General features: G+C 40.0%; 2 protein-coding genes across 5 annotated transcripts in view; both read right to left on the reverse strand.

Moving 5' to 3' along the window:
* Positions 1 to 58: 58 nt before the first annotated feature.
* On the reverse strand, positions 59 to 11,378 carry LOC133350301 (CD151 antigen-like). Its single transcript, XM_061564495.1, has 8 exons — positions 11,178 to 11,378; positions 10,517 to 10,619; positions 9,602 to 9,793; positions 8,975 to 9,049; positions 7,990 to 8,094; positions 6,222 to 6,380; positions 4,790 to 4,876; positions 59 to 453 (listed from the first exon to the last, which is right to left on the reverse strand). Exons 2-8 carry the CDS (start codon positions 10,613 to 10,615, stop codon positions 391 to 393), a joined length of 780 nt encoding a protein of 259 aa, XP_061420479.1. The 5' UTR covers positions 10,616 to 10,619; positions 11,178 to 11,378; the 3' UTR covers positions 59 to 390.
* Positions 11,379 to 17,787: 6,409 nt separating this feature from the next.
* LOC133350402 (EF-hand calcium-binding domain-containing protein 4B-like) overlaps positions 17,788 to 24,946 on the reverse strand; it is a 61,820-nt gene continuing 54,661 nt past the window's right edge. For all 4 annotated transcript variants that reach the window (XM_061564737.1, XM_061564738.1, XM_061564735.1 and 1 more), the window contains 2 exons: positions 20,334 to 20,410; positions 17,788 to 18,983 (listed from right to left, as the gene is read on the reverse strand). In XM_061564737.1, the coding sequence (XP_061420721.1) occupies positions 18,875 to 18,983; positions 20,334 to 20,410 (186 nt within the window). In that variant the 3' untranslated portion in view covers positions 17,788 to 18,874. The remainder of the gene's footprint in view (positions 18,984 to 20,333; positions 20,411 to 24,946) is intronic.

A 24,946-nucleotide genomic window follows, 5' to 3' on the forward strand; every position in this document is an offset into this window, starting at 1 on the left:
CATATGCAAATACTTTTAAAAAACTTTATTAAATGAATATGCAGTTTAACAGTTAATTGTATCCATCTCTATGCTGCTGGATATTATTTGGTGACATCTACCAATGATTAAGGCACATTTAAACGATGTAGCTTTAACCTTTGCATTGTCCTGTTTTAATACAATCATGGTATATTAACATTAAACACAAACTACGAGTATAAACACAAAACTGACTGTAAATATACATTAAGTCAATGTTAATGTTTCAAATAGCTATTTCCTATGCAAGTTTTATAGTATACAGTGTGCTTAGTAGATTAATACTATAGGTACAGTTCAGTGGGTAAGAATTATGACATGTTTGATTCACAAAAATGTGTTATCAAAATGCAGGTTCCTGTCATTCTTTTAATAGTAGGGGTCTAACTTGATACTTCTGTATAAGCAGCAAGTCAGTATCATCCCCAGCACCTGAAAGAATATGTTGTGAGAATAGCAAACAGGTTATTATTTTGCTTGAGCAAAGCAATCTGGTTTCTTAAATCCGTTCAAGCAATATATAATCTATACAATTTAAGACACATGGTAACATCATTTGGCTATATACATTATTTGTTCTAGAGGTAGTATAGGCTGCTAAACAATAAGGGTTGTATCTTGACTTAAAGCTTTCGTGACTGCAGGAATTCATATTCTTGGGTCTTTCGGTAAAGTCACATAGATGGGTTCAAAGAAAACAAAACTGACGTTTCGATCGCAACACAAGCAATCGTCATGATGACGTTTTTATTATTTTCTTTGAACCTATCTACGTGACTTTACCGAAAGACCCAAGAGTATGAATAAAAGTTGTGATTCATATCGTTGTAGAGGGCTATTTAGACCCCAAGAGCAATTCAGTGAATAACCAAAACAATTATAGAATGTAATGTCTTGAACCTGCCAGTAGGGATTGTAATGCAAATTCACATAATGGACACATTTGTCTGCATAAGCAGCCTGAGATTTTTTTTATAATCTTGCCGCTGTGGGAGTGAAGGTTATGCTGTTGCTATATCCAAATACCATTTTCGATAAAGGCGAGTACACATTTTAGTTAAAACATGTTAAAGTATAATAAGCATGGAGAGTGCATGTTTGGAATTGCACGAATAATTAAAATCTAAATAATCAGAAAACCCTTCAACAATGCAGGATGGAAACCGGTTTAACAACTACAAAAGCTACAAGTCTTTTGAGTTGGTGGTCCAAGTAAGACTGGGTGATTTTGTACATCTCTGTATTGTTAAATCTATTGCACTAAGGAAGAGGAAGATTAATATTGAGAATCAAGAAATCGGACAAAATACTGTATAAACTTAAGCGAAAGAGGTGGGCTTGGCAGAACACAACTAGAAGGGATGGTGGACAAGACTAGTGATGACATGGAAGCCAAAGAAGGGAAAAAAACACCGATGTGGACCACCGCCGTAGAAATTGAGCACTCAGATCCGTTCATTTGCAGGATTGAGTTGACGGTGACCTCATGGAGAGGTTAAGCAGTTGAGAGAAAAAGATGGATTTAAAGCATCATTGGCAAAATGAAGGTTCCCCGCATGCAGCGATGTAGCTTCACATTCGGAAACCTGCTGATATCACTGCCACATGTAATTGGTGGATCCAGGAGTCTAGCTGCAAAGTGGCTTCGTGATATATGCAGAGTTAAGACCAATGAGAGAGAGCAGAGCTCTGGGGATCGGAGAGCAGATAGGCAGAGAGCAGACAGCGAAGCAGAGGAAAAATGGACACATTGGTATAAATAACGGCAACAGCAGCAAAATATGATTAGTGATGTGAAACGTATCTAAAGCATTAGCGTTCATGAGGTTAGGAGTAAATGTATCTGATATTGGGAAATTAAAATGCCTTAATAGGCAAATGCACCACCCCACTGGTGGTGCTATGCCACACATTGATACACGACAATATAATGAACTTAATTTGATATACTGTAGCTGACAAAGCCAATGCTGTCTCGCCAATGGCTCCTTATTGGTTGCAGCTACATTAGAAGACCTCTGCTGAACCTACCGAGTCTGCCCTAAATGTAAAAAAATGCGAATTTTACGCAGCAAACTTGGCAAATAGTCACTTTATGGAAAGTTACTTTAAAACACTGCTAATAAATATATGACTCGCAACCTCTTTAATACTTAGATTGGTTAATGTTGCACAGTTTGAAATTATGCACACTCATCAGTTTAATGGCGTTCCTCTTTAAAGCATTTATGCATTTTCTTGGTTCTTTCGGTAAAGTCACGTAGACGCTGTCTCCCCGACAGACCTGGTCTTCACCTGAGGACGGCTGCTTGCGTTGTGGCCGAAACGTCGTGAGAATTATTTTATTATGTTTTATTTTATTATTTCCATTCTACGTGACTTTACCGAAAGAACCAAGAAGATGAATCCCTGCAGTCACGAAAGCTTTAAATCGAAACATGCATTGTTGTGTTTTTATTTACGGAAAGTTGATGTTGGCCATTCTAACATGTAATAATGCAATGTTAATTATAAGAAATGCAAAGTTTTAACCTACTTAAAACCAATGTACAACAGCAAGTCGTATAAGTTACATTAAAGTACACATTTGAATACACTTGATAGCACATCACACCAAACGGGTAAGACATACAGTAATCTGTAAAAGGGAAATTGTTTAATGGTTAAAAATATTTTATGGGAGAAGATACTCTTCTGTGCTCACATATATTTTATGTTTGTAGTTTTATAAATACACAAGTAATACCCACCCCAACTAACTAGTCAGGGTGATGGGATATCGAGAGCAAAAGTTAAGAATAAACAGCAAACTTGCTACTGTAAAGCAATTTGGTAAAAATCACAAAAAGGTTTAACTTGAGTGCGTGCAGCCATATAAACTGGCAACCTGCCTTGCCCATCCTCCTAAAGCCCACATGGGACTTTCTGAAAGAACATTCCCGAATTAGGGAAGGAAGCAGCATGTGGGGCTGGGTCAGGAAATGGCTGTGTTTAAAGCACAACACAACCTACAGTAGAGGTTACAATGTAACCTGCTTTTTAGCTGTCAATTCATTTTCAGTTCCACTGCTACAGAAGTGACAAATACATATGGCAGCATTGTTCATATTTACTAGCATTTTACTGTCATTGTGGATAGTTATTGTGAATTTTCTATTTACGGTCAGGCATTGAACCATCAGCATTCTCCAACACGTTTTTGAACCTCGTGTTAACAGTCATAGTTTTAAACTTTCAATTATCCCAGTTTTATTAAGAAAAAAAATGTTGCTTTAATACTTATAGATTTTAAATTTTCTAAATGAAAGTTAACACATGGAATTGGTTTTATCTTATTGCCCTTAACTTTACATAAATATTGCGAACAGCAACAAAAATACAATTATATAATACTTGTTACTTGAAAATATGTCATACAATGATAAACACTGTCATTCTGCAATGATAAAACCATAAACAGGCAAAATATGCTTTATAAAAAAATATTGCATTGCTGTGAATATATTTTTCATAGACTAGCAATTATAATCTGAGGAAGAATTCTGAATTATTTTTCATACTGACCAGCATGGATAGGAATATTAAACAATATTCAAAAATCCTGTTAGGCCTGTCTTTTTTATTTATATACCCTTACACCATTATGGCACCAATCGAGAAGCACACCTTAAGGCTGGAAACAATAAGTGTGTTTATCAAATATGGTATTACTGCAATACTACTTTGTATCGCAATTAATGAGTTTTTTTAGTTAAAACACTTCTGGAGCCAGTAAGACAAACCATACTTTTCCTGTTTTTAACATTTGAATGTCAGGTTTTTGGAAAAAAATTATAATACGTTTAATATTTCATAAAGATAGCATTTAAAATAACTTGTACAATCTGACAAGGTAGGTTGGTTTGTAAAGAAAATATATTCCAACTGCTATTTTGATTATTCTCTAATAAAAGTGATTTATTAAAATGGCACTCACATTTTGACCATTTAATTTTTGGCCGTAGATGTTTGATAAAATTGCAAGAGTTTTTCCAATCCGAAGTTATTCATTATAAGTCTGAGAATGTTTTACATTACACATTCCTGCGGAGGGAGCTGGTAGGAACGTTGGGTTGCTCGGTCAATGGCCAGGGTCAATGGCGGCGTGGTGTATTCCGCAAATATGCCCGACTGTGAGGGTGGGCACAAGCCGGCGTGAGTAGGTTAAACGTTGAGTTTTATAAGGGCACCACGGGGTGACTAGCCCCTCCCCACCCAGCCCCACCCCTCCCACCCCCCACCCAGCCCCACCCAGCCCCTCCCTGCACGACGGACGGACACAATAATCCCCTGTGGGCTGGTGTAACCAGGAGGTTCCTACCAGTACAAGTGTGCAATGAACCACCCAGTCATACCCCTTTCCAGCTAACAACTGCTGTAACACTACGTATTTTTTAAACCACTTATAAAAAGCAATATACTCTGAACATCAATAAAAAACATACAAAACTTAAAAAACAAACAAAATATTGTATAGCTTTGGTTAACATTGAAGTCATTTGAAACAGATAAACTTACAATGCAATGCAACACCAGACTGTTCAAGTTGAATATTGATATATCTTTTTGTTATGGTAGCTATTTGCCTTTTTCATCACAGTAAAACGTAGAAAGAAAATGCGTATGAAATGAGCAAAATATGTAAAGCTATCTCAACTGAATATGAACCTGTATTACACAAATAACTGACACTATCCATCTCAAATGATCAAATAAAGGCTGGTCATACCTGCAGGCAGGCCACACAAATTCCCACCGCACCAATGAGCAGCAGATGTTCCTGCAATATCACTTCCAACTTCGTGATGCACCCACCCTGCAGCAGAGGCACAACACTTTTATATAAAAATCTAATAAAGGTACACAAAGGATCTGGTGCACTCAGATCATGTTCATTCAAACTCAAAGGACTCAAGTGTACCACAAAACTGAAACATGTGCATTGTTCAACCCTTGGCCAGACTTCTGTATTTCTTCTAAAATTATATGCCACTCATTCACATATTCCTTCTGTAACTGAAGCAATGCTCCAATATGATGCTGATTATTAAAAGTATATTCCCATAGAGTGAAAAACAAAAAGGAAAAAAAACTTAGTTCAGCCCAATGTCCATTTATTGCTGAATGAAGGCCTCTGCATATGGTATTAATCATGGGGGTTATTTGCCGATACTTCACCTCGCTGGTGAAAAGATGCACAGAACCGGTTCAGATATCAAATTCCATTCACGGTAATGTTGGTCAGGAATCAAACTCGAATGAATTAGTTATCACCACTGCACCACCATTCCCTTCATTATCCAAGAAGTAAACAAATACAGTATTAATAAAATAAATAGGCAAAAGCAATGTCATCGACAAAAGTATACTTAGAACATTTTCTACAAGCAATTCATTTAACTTCAATTGGTTTTGAGGATAAAAGTTGCGAATCACATTTACATATAATGTACACGTGTACATGTGTATTATAGCTGTTGAAATCAAATGGTAGATTAAAACTCCAAAACAGGTCATTAATGTGTAATTAAAATTACCCAAAAAAATCTACCAAAAGCAGCAGAGGTACACATGGAGTATCTTTTAAGACCAAACACTGCACACATGAGTGATCATTGCCATGTTGCTCACCTGGCTATAGCAACCCAATCCTGTAATGGCCACATTGTTGTCAGATCCACCATGCACGAAAGGATATTTGTTGTTGAAAATTTTAACCAAGTAAAACTATAATTTACTTTTGAAATAATCGATCTACCCATTGTTGTTTTGACTGAGCGTATACAATCGCGGGTTGAATGACACATATATGTACGCGATCTAACCCAAAAAAAACCTGTATTATATTGGTCGCGAAAGCCTACGTTAAACCAAAAATCTTCATATAGTTGAAATAAATTATTTCAACACGAGGCTAAGAGCATGTGTTTGAAGTACAGCCTTATTTTATTGATAATGGAACTGTCGTCATCACTAGTCATCACTGTTACTGTGCCACACGGGGTATGCACTATGTTGGGAGTTTCCCACGTTTCAAGGTGGATGCCCAGCGTCTACCATTTTCAAATGAATGCTGATTATTTAATAATGTATATAACCCTTTCATGGGTTATGCATTACAATCAAGTGTCGGAAAAAGATAAAGTGTGCAAAAGGGCCACCTCCACCCTGTTGATATTGGAGGGATGGTCACGGCGGCCACAATGTGTCGTCGGGGATTTGCAGCAACTGTCTGGCACCAGACGGCCTTCTGCTGCGGCCACCTTCACCCAGTCACTCCGCTGCCAATCATTCCAGTCGTGGCTCCCGCAGCACTTAAACTACCAGGGTTAATTAATAAACAAAACAAACAAAACATGACCATTCTCGGAATACATACATTTCTTTGTAAAATGTATATTTTTGTTATGTACTGTATACACAGTTTTTCTAAAGATTTTATAGTGAGAAGCGGACTAAATGCTGCATGCAAATTCTCTGTACCCGATTGCAATCTGAATGAGATTTAGAAACCTGAATTAAAGGCAGATTGTTTGCATGTGTAATCATAGATTTAGTTTGTAATGTGTAATGTTCTTCCAATGGCATATTATTGCTAGCCACATCAGCTTCTTTGTGAATTTTACGTAGGGAAACTCATTGGCCACTTTTCATGCATCATAGGTTACATTTACGAATATCATATGCACTTTTCAGTTTATATATGAAGGCAGTTTTTCAGGCTCTGTAAAGGGAGGCATAATCTGCCCATGAGTTGGGGGTCTTAGTGTTGATTATCGTCATTAAACTTTCCCAGAAAATTAAACGCTCCCGATGATCCAGGCGTTGTGAGCAAGCCGACTCTTGGAACGCCACGAATTATTGTCCAGCTGCTTTCACATACCCAGTCCATCCTCGTGGGATTGAAGAAAATATTTTCCTCCTCCAATGAAAACATTCCCTTTATTATACTGCCACCAACTGACCACGCATTTACAAGAATTTAGGAATTTCCTGTTTCATTCCATACAGATTGCACATGGTTGTTTTGTAACTAATGATCCTGATTTTTGCAAAGTATCAAATCGTAGATTCTTGCACAGTACTTTTTTCCTTCCCATAAACTTTGAAATAAACAGTATGTTAGAAAAAAGGAGCAAATGGAAACTTACACGGGTTGAGGAAACTGCCAGGGATTTGCGGAATTTATTGATATTCAGTTGTATATTTTTACAATGACGTGTTTTGAAGCAAAAGTTGAGATTACTTCTCTTAAATTAGGTGGCCATGTGCATCAGCTTGACTTTGGAGGGGGGGGGGGCTGAGTCAAGAATAGACCATATAGTCCTGCCAAACACATGATGGGTTTTCCATTTATATAACTCATGGGAGCCGTTAGCATGGTGTAATTAAATATACAAAAAATAAAAATCATAGAAGTCGGCCAAAAGCCAACATAAATGTAACCTATATACAGGATGAAATACATTTGTTTTATTTAAACTGGTTTCCTTTGTATTTTGCATTGTATATTGCAATGTACTAACATTGCAACTTTATATTTATAGCAGTGTTATGAATATGAATTTATCACCCTTCAGACTGAAGTAGCACAACTTTGTATGACGTCAACTGTGTCTTAAGGAGAGATTATTCTCTGCCTTTGGAATGTGGAATGTCTACCACTAACTCAGGACAGCCAATGCTGCAAAGCATGGCCCAATACTCAATTGAATATGGGACACAATTTAACACATTGCAGTACTATGTGTGTAATATGTAGATACACATTTAATATAAGAATGTTCCCAAACGTTCTGCACTGGTGCGTATAAAACTACAGCTTGAATAGTCTGTACAACAAAAAATAATTACTGAGAATACTTCCACATTTTGTATTATTTACTTAGCCAGAGAGCTTGGCATGCAGTCGAGGTTAAAGGGTCCTACCTCCTGTTGAAGTTTATCCATGGCATCAGTTACCCTCTGCTGGTCAGGCTGCCCATAGCTCTCCACAATTGTTTTGTTCATGTGGCTCTTTAACTCTTCACTCAACTAAAACAGCAGGATATAAAAACAATATTAGAACGTTACATTTTTGTTATTCAGTTAATAGTTGAAACCCAAAAAGTGGCAATAAAGCATATTATCACCCTCCACTCATTAAAGCAAGTGACCTTATTAAACTATTTAATGGTCCAAAAATATGAACATTCGTGGGATAAAAAGAAAACCCAAAAGTATTTTAATTCAAATAATACAGCTATTTAAGAATGTGTCAGTATTAAACCGACAGTGCTGTCACTTGTTATACTGGAAAATATGTAATGTCTATTCACTACAATTTTCAGATCTTGCTCTAATACAGAAATCCTCAATTATCAAGGACTGCCTTCATTTTATAAGATAATAGCGAAAATTCAGCATACAATTAGTACACAGATGCTGATGCCTAAAATATAAAGTACCCACATTAACAAGAATGACAAAATGTAAAAGTAAATTCAAAGGAAATAACAATTTAATTATAATGAAAAGCAGAGAATGACCAATGTGTGGTCCCTCAGGCAAATGCTGGACGATATTCTGTTACAAGCCATCATTTTGACTATTCTGGCCAATGCAAATCCTTGTTTTGTTAATCTTTCCCTTAACTGGAATGCTGGGAATTCAGTCCGATTAGTAGAATTTGCTTCAGGGCTACGTAAATGTATATGTAATGCTAAAATGAAACCAGATGTGATTTAAATCACCGTTGCATGCACAACTGCGTAACAACTGAGAAGCTTCTTCTTGGTTCTTTCGGTAAAGTCACGTAGAAGGGAAGTAATAAAATAATAAAAATAAAACATAATAAAATATAAAATAATTCTCACAACTGAGAAGCTGCTCTGAGCTACATTGTCAGCGATTGCTTTCACTATTGTAAGCATACCTGTTGCCTGTACAGGTAAGCAAGAATCCCGGCAATGACTTCCAGAAGGAAGATGAGCAACAGGAGGCCACAGTACTGAAAAAAAAAGAACGTTAATTCTCCTATGTTGCAGCAATACTTTTCTACATTTCTACATGCTTATCCAAACAAGAACCTGAAAACAACACACACGTTTGGTGATGTTAGGTTTACCAAATGAGGCTGCTGTGAACAATCTGTGAATGTTATTAATAGGCACAACCTATGAACAAATCACCCGGGATCTGCCCTATCTTACCAAATCTCAAAAGCTAAGCAAGCTGGAACCTGGATCATGCTCGAATGGGCCGATCGACATTCAGGAGCTATGCTGTCAGTGGTCAAGCAGGGTAGCAAAATCCATTGTTGTATTGTGTCATGCTACATTTCGTATCATGCCTTCACCAGCCCACACTGATCAGAGTGGTTGAAGTATGGTCAACACTCCCACAACTTTCACAACATGGGAATGCCCTCGTCCAGCAGTGGATTGACAAAAATGTACATTAACACACGCAACGTTATTAACAGGCTCAACAAAACCAAGGATTAGGAAGTGGGGCAGAGTGTGTGGCTTGAGTGTAGCATGCAAACAACTGCAGGACTGACGGCGGCAAGGCATCCGCGTCGTTCGCGCACCACCGCGCAGCATCCCAGCAGCCCCGTGAGCATGACCACGCTGCCAGCCAGAATGAGGATATAGGCAGTCGCCGCAAACGTGCTGGAGGCCAGCAGGCTGAGATAGTCACCCTTCTCCACCAATGTCCACACGCCCACCGCCATCACTCCAGCACCAGTCAACTGACCAGTCACACGAAATGTGATGCATTAACGCCATGGCAACATCTGTAACTACATTGTATATTGTACCGTGAATTAAAGCTTGGGCCGATTTGTCAAGTAAATCAATTAATCGACTAAACATTTTAATTCACGATATTTTGTGGTTGATAGCTTGGTGGCTTGCACATCCTGCATACCGAAGGCTGGAAACCTCCTTCACGCAATGCCCAGTGTGACGTGACCAATATCGACGACGTCACCAAACCCAACCCATCACCTCCCGTCCAGCGGCACAAGTGGGAAGAGGGGTGCGAATGTATTGTCAATGTTATGGAATTAGTTGCGCGTAATCAAACCGATAATTATCAGTGTAGTAATTTATTACAGCACATTTATTTATAAAAATAGCCCAGTCCTACTGTGAATCATATTAAGTTATTATTAAGTAGAAGTATTAGGAGTATAATAAACCATAAGTTTCCCACCCCAAAAAAACTTTTACGACGTGACTTTCAGCTAATTGTGAAGTTTGCTATTACCATTTTGAGTTATATAATTACGATTTTCAAATACAGAATGTCTCCAAGCGAATCTTGGCAGCCTTTGGTTGAGAAATGTCACCCTCATGACCAGAATGATTCTCCCCACCGCTGAACGTTTGCTCTTGACTTCTTCACATGGAGTGGTCGTAGACGATGCCAATAAACAAAATGCCACAACGAAAGGCCACAACCAACCCACCCAAAAGATTAAGTTGAACACGAGGAGCACGTATTTGAGACAGATGGTCCCACAGGCGTTGGGATGCTCATCCTCGTACATTCTGAAGCTTCCACTCATATTGCTGCCGAAGGAAAGGAAATAAAGCACAGCGTCATTTTATAGTTTGTGTTTATGTCACGGGGGAAACTAAAACAATAACTTTTAAAATACAACGGTACTGCAAGCAGCAATATAACGGAATTCACATCACCTGTTAACACAGTGGACAAAGCGAGCGTGTATTGTATAGACACCGTAAACAATGCATCAATGTGTTTACACAACAGAGCCGTTTGTGTGTTTTTTAAGTAAATTATGGAGCTGCGAGGTTAAAAACTTCGTTACAACATACATCAGCCGTTTTACAAAGTTGCATTTCGCAAACGTGAGCTGACCCAGACCGGCTGCGGCCTAGTGCACCCTGCCGGGTAAAGCATCAGGGAGCCCGTAGGAGCAACTAGTCGAGACCGCCCTAGCGAACGACGTCGTTCTATCATAATGGCACTTACTCCAGTTTAAAGGTCACAGTCCGTTTAAATTAACCAACATTTTTGTTTAACCAGTTAAGAGAGAATATGAACTAATTCTAAAACTCAAGACGAAAACATAGTCACACGTAAAATGCCACTAAAGTTCTTACTTGCTGCTGCGCTTGGGATGCAGAAGTCCAAAAAGCCGTGCCGGAGGAAGCACGGAGCGCGTCACGGTTTTAAATAACAAAAAAATTTGTGTTATAACGTCTCTGGCTCGTGTGATGAGTTAAACATGTGTTTCCTTTAGCCTTACAATTAATATATATATTTTAAAAGACTTCTTTTTGTGGCCTGGGTAAACAAATAAAAAACAGTTGCATGCCAATGGTTTTCCTCTTTGTCTGCATTGAGTGAATAAGTCAATGGCCCCCGTATGTATTGCAAAAGGTCAGTGAAACGACAACGTTTTAAGTTGTCCATTGTGGATCATTGTGGATCAGCTCTCCGGAATGATTGACCGAAACCGAGGTCCCTCGTTCACGACAAATCCGGGGAAATATTTTCCGGAGCACAGCACCGGGCAGCTCCGGGTGAACTGAAGCCCTGAATGTGAATTTTAAACGCAAAACGCCACTCACTTGTGCACTGCAAGTAATGTGGGGCTTCAATGTCCATGCACACAATGAGGTTCGATTTTTCGGAGTTGCTTCTGGACTTGTGCCCTTGGACGTGAGAAGAAATGTTCACTGCAGTGGGCTACACTCATTTACAAGGCCCTTGTTGGTGGATGTGCTCTTTATTTGTCTGACCTGCTATTACCATTAAACAATCGTAAAAGTCTGCGACGATCGTCTAATTGTCTATTCATCGTGTTAATATTTCCCTGATTTCGTCCAGAATTTAGAGCAAAGCATTTTATGTAGCTGCCCCAAAAGTTTTGTAACCATCTAGTTTCGTTAGCTTGGCTACTCCATTCTGCCCTCTCTGTCCTCATTTAAACTATTACAATCACTCAAGTTCAAGTATGAATGTCATTTTACAACATACATCTATAATTGTGGAATACTTTGATGTTTTATGCAGGCCCCAGTCAACCTTTAAAAATAACTTCTTAGCTCAAAGGGCTTTACTCGGGAAATATACTTCTAATTCTGACCACACGTGCTTTCACCTGAAGCCTATTCCACCATGATAGATATGGTAGACTTTACTGTTGCACTGATATATCATAACCCCACATGGCGTCGCTTACTCAGAATCAGAACAGAATCTGTATTTGCAGAATCTGTATTTGTGCTGGAGAAATCCGATGAGCTTCAAAACTCTCTTTCACAGATGTCCATTAATGCAGGTCAGAACGTCACAACAACAAGGAATACAAAAACGCAATAGGAGTGCGAAGTATAGGAAATGTAAGAAAATCACAAAAAAGCACATAAATTTTTTTTATTTTGCGAGGTAAAGCTTATTTTTCAGAATATATCTGGCCACAAATTATAGCTCAACACAGTGGCTTATCGTGTGGAAATGTATAGCAGCTAAATTATCTATACACACGTTTAGAGAGAGGCATGCAAACTCCAAATATACAGCCGCCCTGGTCGGGATCAAACCCATGACCACCTGCATCCCAGGCGAGGAAAAATACATCACACCACCGTGGTTTGCTCCATGAGTACATATTCTAGCGATGTGTATGGCAATGTGTTCAGGAGCAAAATGGCAATGTTGATTTGTTCCTGTAGTCGCAGTGCGAACATGGCAGATGGCCTGAAGGTATGCGTGTGTTTGATTTAGACAGCTCTGTTCTACACACGGCAGGATGAATTACATGGTGTAGATTAGAGATGGGCGCCCACACAACGCACACGGTTAGTTTTGTGCATAGCAGCATTGGCACGCACCTCTGATTAGCACGGTTGGCTAGGTAAGGTGCGAAAGAAGTTCAACATACGGTGCTTACATACAACCCATTGGCTACATTCAAAATGCTGTTGATGAGCACAAAGACTGACTAATGCTATGGGTATAGCAGATAGTGCATTGATTGTGCTGTGAACAGTTCATTGGAATGATGTGAATAATGAAGTAGTATTTGCACATGATAGATGATTGGCAAAGGAAAACTAATACTTTACTCATTCAAAGTTGGCCAACAGTTTTCTCCAAAGTAACATATAATGGTGTTCTCATGTTTGAACATGAATTGGCTGATTAATGATTGCGCCTATTTTCTTTCATAAGTATCTTGTGCAGTATCACAAAAGTGAATATGTTAAAGCAGTTAATGTTACCCTGTTGTAGTGTTTGTACTGTATTTATATCAATCGTCTTGACTGTTTGTCTATACTAAAGTACTTTCAGAATTTGTTTTGTGAAATACCAAAATTGTAATATGTGTACTAAATTTCGTTATTAACCCTGTGTTGTGACATTTATACATCTAATTTATTATCTGATATGCCATAAACACCTGGCAGCTTCATTTTGTAAGATTGGGCAACACTGTAGATCACTGCCATAGAAGATGATACATATAAATTCATAAATACCAATTGCAAGCAAACCTCACTGGCGATGGTGCAGTAAATGTGTATTTTCAAATTTCACGTATAATACACGTGAACACTTGTCAGTCGTGCACTTTCACATGGCTTACTGCCTCGTGTGTTATCAGCCACATTATCACATGCGAGAAGTGGGCATGTGGTTAGGTCCTCTTGCCCCTTTGAAATGTCGCCTCGTTTTATGAGTGGTGACGTACAGGCCGGCCACCCTTGTGTTGGTGACACATAAGTTATTCACGTGGGTGGGTATGGTTTTGACATTTCGTGTGTATTGGTGATAACACCATAAACGTCTCTCCTGAACGTTGTCGACCCCAACTCGTGCATGATGAAGGTGAGGTCCCTTTGTAATCAACATTGATTCAAGGCAGTAAATGTGCAGCCCTGCAATTACTTATGACGCTGCTGGCAGAAAGACCATCAATTAGACGAAACTCTGGAGAACCCATCTAGAGGATATGTTTTGCCTATTTATTCTCGCTGGGCAGATGTCTTAAAAGAAGTGAGAATACTCACACTTTACCCCACTACACGTGACCTACCAATCAAATAAGTTGTCCATCTCTGAACACTACTGGGTGGACAGAGACGGGGGCTGGGAAGGGTTAAGAGAATTGTCAATTGTTTCAACTGTAAATCCGAGAGATCGAATCGAGCTGGCAACCTCTGCATTGCCCAGTGTGATAACCATTCGTCACACAACAAAATCATCATCGTACTGCACCTTTATGTCAATAAATGAAAGTGTAATTGCCGAATAACAAACGTGTTATTGCTGTGTGCTCGTTACTAAAAGCCTGACTTTCCCAATTGTGATGCTTTTAGGAGATTGACTTACAAACAGTCAAGGTGAACAATTTGTCCTTCACCTCGCCATTTTGCCTGCTGCTGTTTACATCTATACCTCGTGGTGAGAAATATTTTAAAAAATGTACCCCGCGAAGTTGTACAAATCATATTTTAGCAATCAGACCTGACAGGATCTGGGATGATAAAGAGGCAGTGTAGCAAGCTTAAAAGTTCTACGAGTTAGCCTACCTGCTTATCAAAATATTACCTAATTTATTTGAATAGTACGTTGTACTTAAAAACGAATTGCAACATGTTACGTATAAAAAAAATGTAATTAAGTAATTTAGTACTGTATATCAACAAGCTGGCTTTCTTGCTTATGAGAGAATGTAATTCTTGAAACAGCTTAGGTTACCTGCAAAGTGCTGTGATTTAATGCCTCATAACGTTGCTTAACCGTGCATGCTGACAAATTGCTTTTGGCCAGCATATCACTCTCTTGAAACCCATTTCTTGTTAAAAGTCATGTTAAAGTTATCACACATTTGAGCCTACATATTTGAAGGGCAGAGGTAAAAGTGCAGCCCTGCAATTGCATGCTCACACCCCGGACGGGCCTACACCAGATGGACCTCTCAAGAGTGCCTCGAGACTATGTTGGCCTGATCTCGTGAACCTGGCCAGACGACTTGGAAGAGGTGCGTGTTCCAATATTTGACCCCACCACATGCAACTTTCCAAATGAACAACTGGTGTACCCCGTGGTGGTGGTCGCGACTAGCATGTAGGGCATCCAAGACATGGTTTTCTTGGAGCGTCAGGACATCAATATTATGGGTTTTCATTACGATGGCGAGATACTCTCACTTCGCCCGGAAAGAGTCCCTCAATGTTCATTTTGGAGGATCCTTGTCCCAGGGCCTTTCTGGCGTGTTGTTTGGTCCTGAAAAGGGCCGTTGTGGCTTGGCTTGTGTTGTTGCTCCGGAGACCGAGAGATCGATGTTTTTGGTCTCCGCATTGCCAGCATTCGTCGTGTCTTCTCACTTAACAGAATGGGCTGCGTGAAAGCTGTCATCTTCGACTCCAAGTTTATACTGCTGGGTGGACAGAGGCTGGGACATTAATAATTAAAAAAAACGTGGTCATTGTTTCAACTGCCGTTGAGTGTTTCATGTGTGTGTTTTGAATGTATACATGTTGTAGATGTGTTTACTCTAAGCTACCTTAAACAAGCCATCGCTAAGTAAACAGATTCAAAGGAAAAAGTAATGGCATGCGTGTACAAAACGCTACATCACGAAATGATGTGCAGCAGATGGCGCTATGGTATTAGACTCAATATTTTATATACATTTTATTGAATCTCTTGTGACTATTGCAATGTCTGCATATACGTATGTTTTATATTTGAACAGTACAGCGTATAATCCGTAATTGCAGTGACCAAGTTATGGAAACTGCAATGCAACGCAAGAGGAAGGTACAGATTTCAAACCATACGGCTTTTACACTATTCTATTGTTGCGTATGATGGCAACATGTTCAGGAGCTAAATGCCAATGTTGAGATGTGAGAGCTACGGGAGGGATTCAGGAAAGAGTTCCTCTAGTTTTGCTATCCCTCCTCCTGCTTTGAGTGCAGACTGCAGTGGTTTAATATATTGTCCATGGTTTGAGTTACATGGCCACAGTCGTACTGTGGCGTGCCTTTGATTGTCCATTTATGAAGATGTGCACAGCAGCCTGTTGATGTTCTATTGCGGTTGATGGTTACACCAGTGTCTTTGAGAAATCTCAAACCTTAGAAGGTGCGATGTTCGGGTTTGGAATGAGGGGTTTATTCTGGGTGTTATTCCACTCTGTTCGCCGGAGTTCTACCTGATCTGGGTGAGACTATTGGATGGTGACAGTACTGGAGTTGGGAGAGGGACATTGTTGAGGTCTTGGTTGATGGGTAGGTAGTTGTCACGTGTAAACTCCCTTTACAGTTTGCATGTCTCTGTGGATTTTTGGTGGTCGAATGTTCGCCGGAACAGGGAGTCAGGAGATTGATGTCAGTGTTCCAATAATGATGTGCATTGCGTTAATGAATTGTGCATCTCGCAGTTTTGTGTACGAGCTCTCAGATCAGGCAGGGGAACGATATTCTGAGTAGAGCAGTTTGCAGCACATCAGCTGAGATGCCCTAGGTCGTTCCTACAAGTTTTTTTTTTATATACCAAGGACATTATTGATTTGTTCTTTTTACAGATCTGTTTTATGTGGGGCTTGAAGATCAGGGTTCTATCCATGATAACCTATAGATATCTTGGGAGTGGGGTTATAGCAAACTGAGCTACCACAGAAGCACACATCAAGGGTGGAATTTGCTGTACGATTGTTCGTGTGGAAAGCGCGTATGGTGGTTTTAGAGGGATTTGGTTAGTATCCAGCAATAGAAGTATATGCCTTATACAAGATGCATTACAACGAGCTTTCTCAATGTTTATTGGCTAATGGTTTGGAGTGTGAGCAAAATATGGAAAATAAATTGTAACATGGACATACTTTCTCGCCAGAAATTGTATAATTCATGTTTCACATGGCTAAGAGTTATTTTTGTGAACTTTAAAATTGTTAATAATTTCATTGTTTAAATTTTTGTTCACGATGACTACATATAACCCATAATTTTTTGATAGTCTTGGATGGGTTCGTCGGGAGAGTGCTTAGATGGGTGACCACCAAACAGGTGTATGGTGGTCACTACCTCAATAACATCTCTCGTTATTGCTTGAAGTCACGCAAGCCCATTTGCACCCATGCGCTGAACCTTAAACAATGTGAATTCAACCCTGATTTAGCCTGGAGAACTGAATGGAGTTCAAAACAACTATACTCTTAGGATTTTTCGGTAAAGTCACGTAGGTAAAATAATAATAAAATAATGATAATAAATGAAAATAACTAAATTAAATCACGACGTTTCGGAAGCAACACAAGCCTCCGTCATCAGGTGTAACTGCTCCAGTAAAATTACTGTAACGTATTATTATTTTATTTGCATTATTTTACCTACGTGACTTTACCGAAAAAACCTAAGAGTATGAATCCTTGCGTCACGAAAGCTTCAAATCTAGAATTCAAAATAACTCACAAACACCTCTTGACAGAACAAACACAAAAGATCCTTGGGTTTAGGTCCACCCAAAATCGCATGTGCACTAACCAATGACAGATGCGGATACTTGATGCACAAATGGACATTTTAAAACTCTCCATTGTGCGACTGTGATCATCCAGAACAGACCATACAACATTAAACAACGCAATGCCCGATCTGCAAATACGATGGAGATACATTCCGCTGCTCCTGAAACAAATACTGTAATAGGCATTGTGGGCAGTAGGGGTCACTATATAAAAATCCACTGTTCTGCACTATCCCCACCGTCGCCAACCAACACTGACCAGCATGAACTATGGTGGTCAAACACCCCTCACGGCTGGCCCGCAAGGAATGGGGAGGCCCTCGTCTTAAAGTGGATTTTACAAAACAGGCTGAACATGTACAAAATTTGTTCAAGTAGATTTTAAACAAATATACACAAACACTGGTTACAACGCAAACCGGTAACATTGAGACAACAATATATCAACAAAATAGCAATTTGCAGTAATTTTCAGTCTCGATTTTTTAAAAATACATCTTGAATTTATCGTGCTGTTTTAGAGGAGAAACATTTTTTTTGTATTACATTGCATTGGACAAAACAACATTGACTTGAACCAGCAAGGCATGTGAATTAATACTGTGAGCAAACTACGTACAGTCCTGCACTAGCTGTGACTTCAGATGAATGCGAAACCGACTGTAAAGCGATACTTAACAAGCTTAATTTTAGTCAAAAAAATAAGTTAAACCTATGCTCAAACATTGCTTGCAGCAGAAATATGTTCTTTCTTGATCCTATGGCAAATATCAAAGGGTGTAACGATTCTCTCCCTTTACCCAGAAATTAAATTCATTGCAATCTCATAATTTAATTTAAGGATCAATTTGTTTTTGAAGAGTGCTATTAATGTAAATGCCTCGAGTGATTGCAGAGGTTCGCAATAACTAATTTAAGCATATACAAATAAAAATACTGTACAGTAAAACTGCTGTCTGCAGACCTGTTACCCTCTGTAAAGTTGCCAGTAGCTCCTATAATTGGAACGCCTTCCAATTAACATTTTCATGGATGGAGTCATACAGCAGATTTATAATATTGTTCATACATCGTTACAACCCTATCACGTACTGCACCGGCGCACGCCACCAATACTTGAGCGGTATTTGTTCCATTATTGACACATGCATATGTGCGCTATCATATGACATTATACGTACCTTGCACTTAAACACCCGTAGCTAGAACATTTGCGTTTAATTTACTGTTAACCCCATGAATAAACAGCAGCTGCACACACTGGGGGTTTGTTCAGCCACATTTTCACGCCGGATGCAACTGCCAGAGTTGCTTGCTAAGCACAGCACTGGTTTTTCCTCTCACTTTGCCTCCTCACTCCGGAAAACTTTTCTGGCAGGTGCAGCACCTTCTCCTTGTGCCTGTCCTCCTGTTCCGTAAGTAACCTGTAGGGAGAGCAAGGCACATAATGAATCAAACAAAAATAATTTAAAAGGCATGGACTGAGAACCATCTGAAGAAATGTATGAAATAAAGTGTTGAAACTACCGTGTGTATCTTTGTGTAACACATCGATATACATGAAAGGAAAATGTAAAATGCTCTGCGATAGAGATTTTGTATTCACAGATTTGAAGCTCCAACGCACACCTGTTTACCCATAGCAAAATTTGATTAGGCTCTGAATCATTTGCGTCATGATCCCATTTATATAAGAATATTAATAATGATAAAATATTAATTTACAGTGCGTTGTCAAAACACTTGCAGGAATACTTCCACGCACGGCGTCGCTCAAGGAGGTTGTTTGACCCCCATACTTCCAGTTGGTCAGTGTGGGTTGGTGAAGCAAGAGGAGAGAGCCAGAGCCAGTTCAAATATCATTGATTGTAGCCATGGACATGAATTGAGCTAAGATCGCCGTTCCCCGAAATGTCACCTATTATATAATTTTATTTTTAAGGCAGCGCCAAATGACCAATGTGTTTCGATCGCAGAGTTTGTGGTAGAGTGCGCAAACCACTGTGCCACCACTCCACCCTAATGCACATGTCCTATGTTTATCACAAAGGACAACCTCTGGGCCAGTGTTATGTACTATAAAGGGTAATTGCTAAGGGCCAGACTAATGCTGAATCTTTTCTATTGCAAGAACAAGCCAAGGCCATAACTGTTCAATTAATCGGGACAGAGCCGCAATTTGGTCTTCATATAATTGGCTTGTGGCTTTGGCAATCCAAGTAGTCATGACATTGGAACCTTTAAATAATGAAGGTAGGTTTTTAAAACTGGTATAGAAACGGGGGTTAATATTTATTATTTTACGTGACATTCTGCCAATTTCCCAATGGCAAGCAGTTAAATTTATGTCACTATTGTAATAGTAATAGGCTTCACAAAGCCTACTCTTTGCAATGGCAATGATGATTGATATTGGTTATTCAGTGATCACCATTGTCTCGTTAATGGGGCTATGTGAAAATTCCACTGCAGTGTGTGTGTGTGTGCATATGGCTAATTTCAGGTTAACATATTTTAACAACGTAGGAAATATGAATCATTATTTTTTTTTATTCATGTATAATTACTCAGGAAAGCCTCAAAAGTATCTGAGCTGCTTGGGAATTTACCAAACTTAGCGACAAAGAGATATCACTCGAATTCTCAAGGCTGACAACCGACTTACTGTACTTCCCTCTATGCATGCCACCTTGTAGCATGCAATTGTAGGACCACCTCAGCACATTATCGTCTATACAGTACAAGCCATGTTCATGCCTGTTAGTTTGTTTCACCTGGCCATGTGCGCGATGGGTTCCTCTATGTTCAGTGCCAGTCTCGCGCTGCACTCGTAAAACACTGCTCCGTACTCCTGGAAGGTAAACGGATTCAACAAGAACCCACGATCGGCATTGGACAGGGAAATTGCACACTCAGCTACTGCGGCATCCCATAAAACATGCAACGTTGGGCCAACATTGGTAATGTGGTTTAATTGTTGGGCCACCATTGGTCCAACGTTAATCCAATGGTCCACGTTCACTAAATACCATCTAAAGCGCTTCCCAAGTTTTAAATACCATGTCAGAAGGGTGAACCACAGTGTTCTAGAACAGGCCTAAGAGGAGGAAAGACTAATTATAACACTGCATAAAAGGAACTGTATGTGGATTGGGCACATTTTTAGAGGTGAAAGTTTAAAGAAGGGGCTTCTGGGAGAACGGATGACGTGAAAGAGGCCAAATGTAAAAAAGGCAAAAGGCTGTTCTATGACTTGAAGGAATGGAGTACGTACAGTGAAATTAATAAGGAAGCTCAAGATCAGAGAAGTGCATCTGAGCCCTGCCAATATTGACCACGAGTCCCCACCATCAGTAATCATCATTTCAGTGTAAAATCATGCAGAGTATGAAAAAATAAGCATGGACAAATTTCTACGTGTTAAATGGACAAATTTCATTAATGTCAGTTAACAGTCTCTCTCAATGTGGACTTTTATATTCTTGCAATTCAACATGAGGGGTAAAAGTGACCATGCTCTGTTTAAAAAAGATGTTTTTTTACGTATAATTACCATTTGCCCTCAACATTGTTTTACATCAAGAACATAAATAAATGAAGTGACAGCATACATCTTCATGAGGGCAAGGTGACATTGGTGCTTGACATCGAGAGTAGGCTAAGATATATATAACTCTTGCTTGTAAGTCATTGGCTGGTTATAAATAATGCCCTCAATTATACGTACACAATAAATTGGATAATTGGTTCTTTACCCTTCTATCTGGCAACAAAACTGACACCTTTTTGCAAGGAGTCATGTTTGCATAGACCGCAATACCTGCAGTCATAATACAAACAAAAGAACATAACTCTGATAATGTGCACTGTCCTTGAAGTTGATTGGTCCACACCCGAGACAGCTTTCCTTCGAGCCTAGTCTCATATGGGTTGGACCAGATGACGCCAAAAGGCGCACAACTCAAGGACAATGCACCATCAGAGTATGAGAGCTCGGGGCAAGCATCTACACTATGGGGACCTCATTTGCCAGTAAAAATATGATAATTGGTTCTTTACCCTTCTATCTGGCAACAAAACTGACACCTTTTTGCAAGGAGTCATGTTTGCATAGACCGCAATACCTGCAGTCATAATACAAACAAAAGAACATAACTCTGATAATGTGCACTGTCCTTGAAGTTGATTGGTCCACACCCGAGACAGCTTTCCTTCGAGCCTAGTCTCATATGGGTTGGACCAGATGACGCCAAAAGGCGCACAACTCAAGGACAATGCACCATCAGAGTATGAGAGCTCGGGGCAAGCATCTACACTATGGGGACCTCATTTGCCAGTAAAAATATGATAATTGGTTCTTTACCCTTCTATCTGGCAACAAAACTGACACCTTTTTGCAAGGAGTCATGTTTGCATAGACCGCAATACCTGCAGTCATAATACAAACAAAAGAACATAACTCTGATAATGTGCACTGTCCTTGAAGTTGATTGGTCCACACCCGAGACAGCTTTCCTTCGAGCCTAGTCTCATATGGGTTGGACCAGATGACGCCAAAAGGCGCACAACTCAAGGGCAATGCACCATCAGAGTATGAGAGCTCGGGGCAAGCATCTACACTATGGGGACCTCATTTTCCAGTAAAAATATGATAATTGGTTCTTTACCCTTCTATCTGGCAACAAAACTGACACCTTTTTGCAAGGAGTCATGTTTGCATAGACCGCAATACCTGCAGTCATAATACAAACAAAAGAACATAACTCTGATAATGTGCACTGTCCTTGAAGTTGATTGGTCCACACCCGAGACAGCTTTCCTTCGAGCCTAGTCTCATATGGGTTGGACCAGATGACGCCAAAAGGCGCACAACTCAAGGACAATGCACCATCAGAGTATGAGAGCTCGGGGCAAGCATCTACACTATGGGGACCTCATTTGCCAGTAAAAATATGATAATTGGTTCTTTACCCTTCTATCTGGCAACAAAACTGACACCTTTTTGCAAGGAGTCATGTTTGCATAGACCACAATACCTGCAGTCATAATACAAACAAAAGAACATAACTCTGATAATGTGCACTGTCCTTGAAGTTGATTGGTCCACACCCGAGACAGCTTTCCTTCGAGCCTAGTCTCATATGGGTTGGACCAGATGACGCCAAAAGGCGCACAACTCAAGGACAATGCACCATCAGAGTATGAGAGCTCGGGGCAAGCATCTACACTATGGGGACCTCATTTGCCAGTAAAAATATGATAATTGGTTCTTTACCCTTCTATCTGGCAACAAAACTGACACTTTTTTGCAAGGAGTCATGTTTGCATAGACCGCAATACCTGCAGTCATAATACAAACAAAAGAACATAACTCTGATAATGTGCACTGTCCTTGAAGTTGATTGGTCCACACCCGAGACAGCTTTCCTTCGAGCCTAGTCTCATATGGGTTGGACCAGATGACGCCAAAAGGCGCACAACTCAAGGGCAATGCACCATCAGAGTATGAGAGCTCGGGGCAAGCATCTACACTATGGGGACCTCATTTTCCAGTAAAAATATGATAATTGGTTCTTTACCCTTCTATCTGGCAACAAAACTGACACCTTTTTGCAAGGAGTCATGTTTGCATAGACCGCAATACCTGCAGTCATAATACAAACAAAATAACATAACTCTGATAATGTGCACTGTCCTTGAAGTTGATTGGTCCACACCCGAGACAGCTTTCCTTCGAGCCTAGTCTCATATGGGTTGGACCAGATGACGCCAAAAGGCGCACAACTCAAGGACAATGCACCATCAGAGTATGAGAGCTCGGGGCAAGCATCTACACTATGAGGACCTCATTTGCCAGTAAAAATATGATAATTGGTTCTTTACCCTTCTATCTGGCAACAAAACTGACACTTTTTTGCAAGGAGTCATGTTTGCATAGACCGCAATACCTGCAGTCATAATACAAACAAAAGAACATAACTCTGATAATGTGCACTGTCCTTGAAGTTGATTGGTCCACACCCGAGACAGCTTTCCTTCGAGCCTAGTCTCATATGGGTTGGACCAGATGACGCCAAAAGGCGCACAACTCAAGGACAATGCACCATCAGAGTATGAGAGCTCGGGGCAAGCATCTACACTATGGGGACCTCATTTGCCAGTAAAAATATGATAATTGGTTCTTTACCCTTCTATCTGGCAACAAAACTGACACCTTTTTGCAAGGAGTCATGTTTGCATAGACCGCAATACCTGCAGTCATAATACAAACAAAAGAACATAACTCTGATAATGTGCACTGTCCTTGAAGTTGATTGGTCCACACCCGAGACAGCTTTCCTTCGAGCCTAGTCTCATATGGGTTGGACCAGATGACGCCAAAAGGCGCACAACTCAAGGACAATGCACCATCAGAGTATGAGAGCTCGGGGCAAGCATCTACACTATGGGGACCTCATTTGCCAGTAAAAATATGATAATTGGTTCTTTACCCTTCTATCTGGCAACAAAACTGACACCTTTTTGCAAGGAGTCATGTTTGCATAGACCGCAATACCTGCAGTCATAATACAAACAAAAGAACATAACTCTGATAATGTGCACTGTCCTTGAAGTTGATTGGTCCACACCCGAGACAGCTTTCCTTCGAGCCTAGTCTCATATGGGTTGGACCAGATGACGCCAAAAGGCGCACAACTCAAGGACAATGCACCATCAGAGTATGAGAGCTCGGGGCAAGCATCTACACTATGGGGACCTCATTTGCCAGTAAAAATATGATAATTGGTTCTTTACCCTTCTATCTGGCAACAAAACTGACACCTTTTTGCAAGGAGTCATGTTTGCATAGACCGCAATACCTGCAGTCATAATACAAACAAAAGAACATAACTCTGATAATGTGCACTGTCCTTGAAGTTGATTGGTCCACACCCGAGACAGCTTTCCTTCGAGCCTAGTCTCATATGGGTTGGACCAGATGACGCCAAAAGGCGCACAACTCAAGGGCAATGCACCATCAGAGTATGAGAGCTCGGGGCAAGCATCTACACTATGGGGACCTCATTTGCCAGTAAAAATATGATAATTGGTTCTTTACCCTTCTATCTGGCAACAAAACTGACACCTTTTTGCAAGGAGTCATGTTTGCATAGACCGCAATACCTGCAGTCATAATACAAACAAAATAACATAACTCTGATAATGTGCACTGTCCTTGAAGTTGATTGGTCCACACCCGAGACAGCTTTCCTTCGAGCCTAGTCTCATATGGGTTGGACCAGATGACGCCAAAAGGCGCACAACTCAAGGACAATGCACCATCAGAGTATGAGAGCTCGGGGCAAGCATCTACACTATGAGGACCTCATTTGCCAGTAAAAATATG

Source organism: Lethenteron reissneri, chromosome 33, assembly GCF_015708825.2.
Source record: "Lethenteron reissneri isolate LAM-NWPU_2019-01 chromosome 33, ASM1570882v1, whole genome shotgun sequence".
Taxonomy (NCBI): Eukaryota; Metazoa; Chordata; class Hyperoartia; order Petromyzontiformes; family Petromyzontidae; genus Lethenteron; species Lethenteron reissneri.

Coding starts and splice junctions, on each gene's coding strand:
- LOC133350301 (XM_061564495.1), bottom strand. CDS start 10,615: ATGAGTGGAAGCTTCAGAATGTACGAGGATGAGCATCCCAACGCCTGT. Junction 6,381..7,989: donor TGGATAAACTTCAACAGGAG/GTAGGACCCTTT, acceptor TAACCCTGGTAG/TTTAAGTGCTGCGGGAGCCA. Junction 4,877..6,221: donor CCAATATCAACAGGGTGGAG/GTGGCCCTTTTG, acceptor CCTCTGCTGCAG/GGTGGGTGCATCACGAAGTT.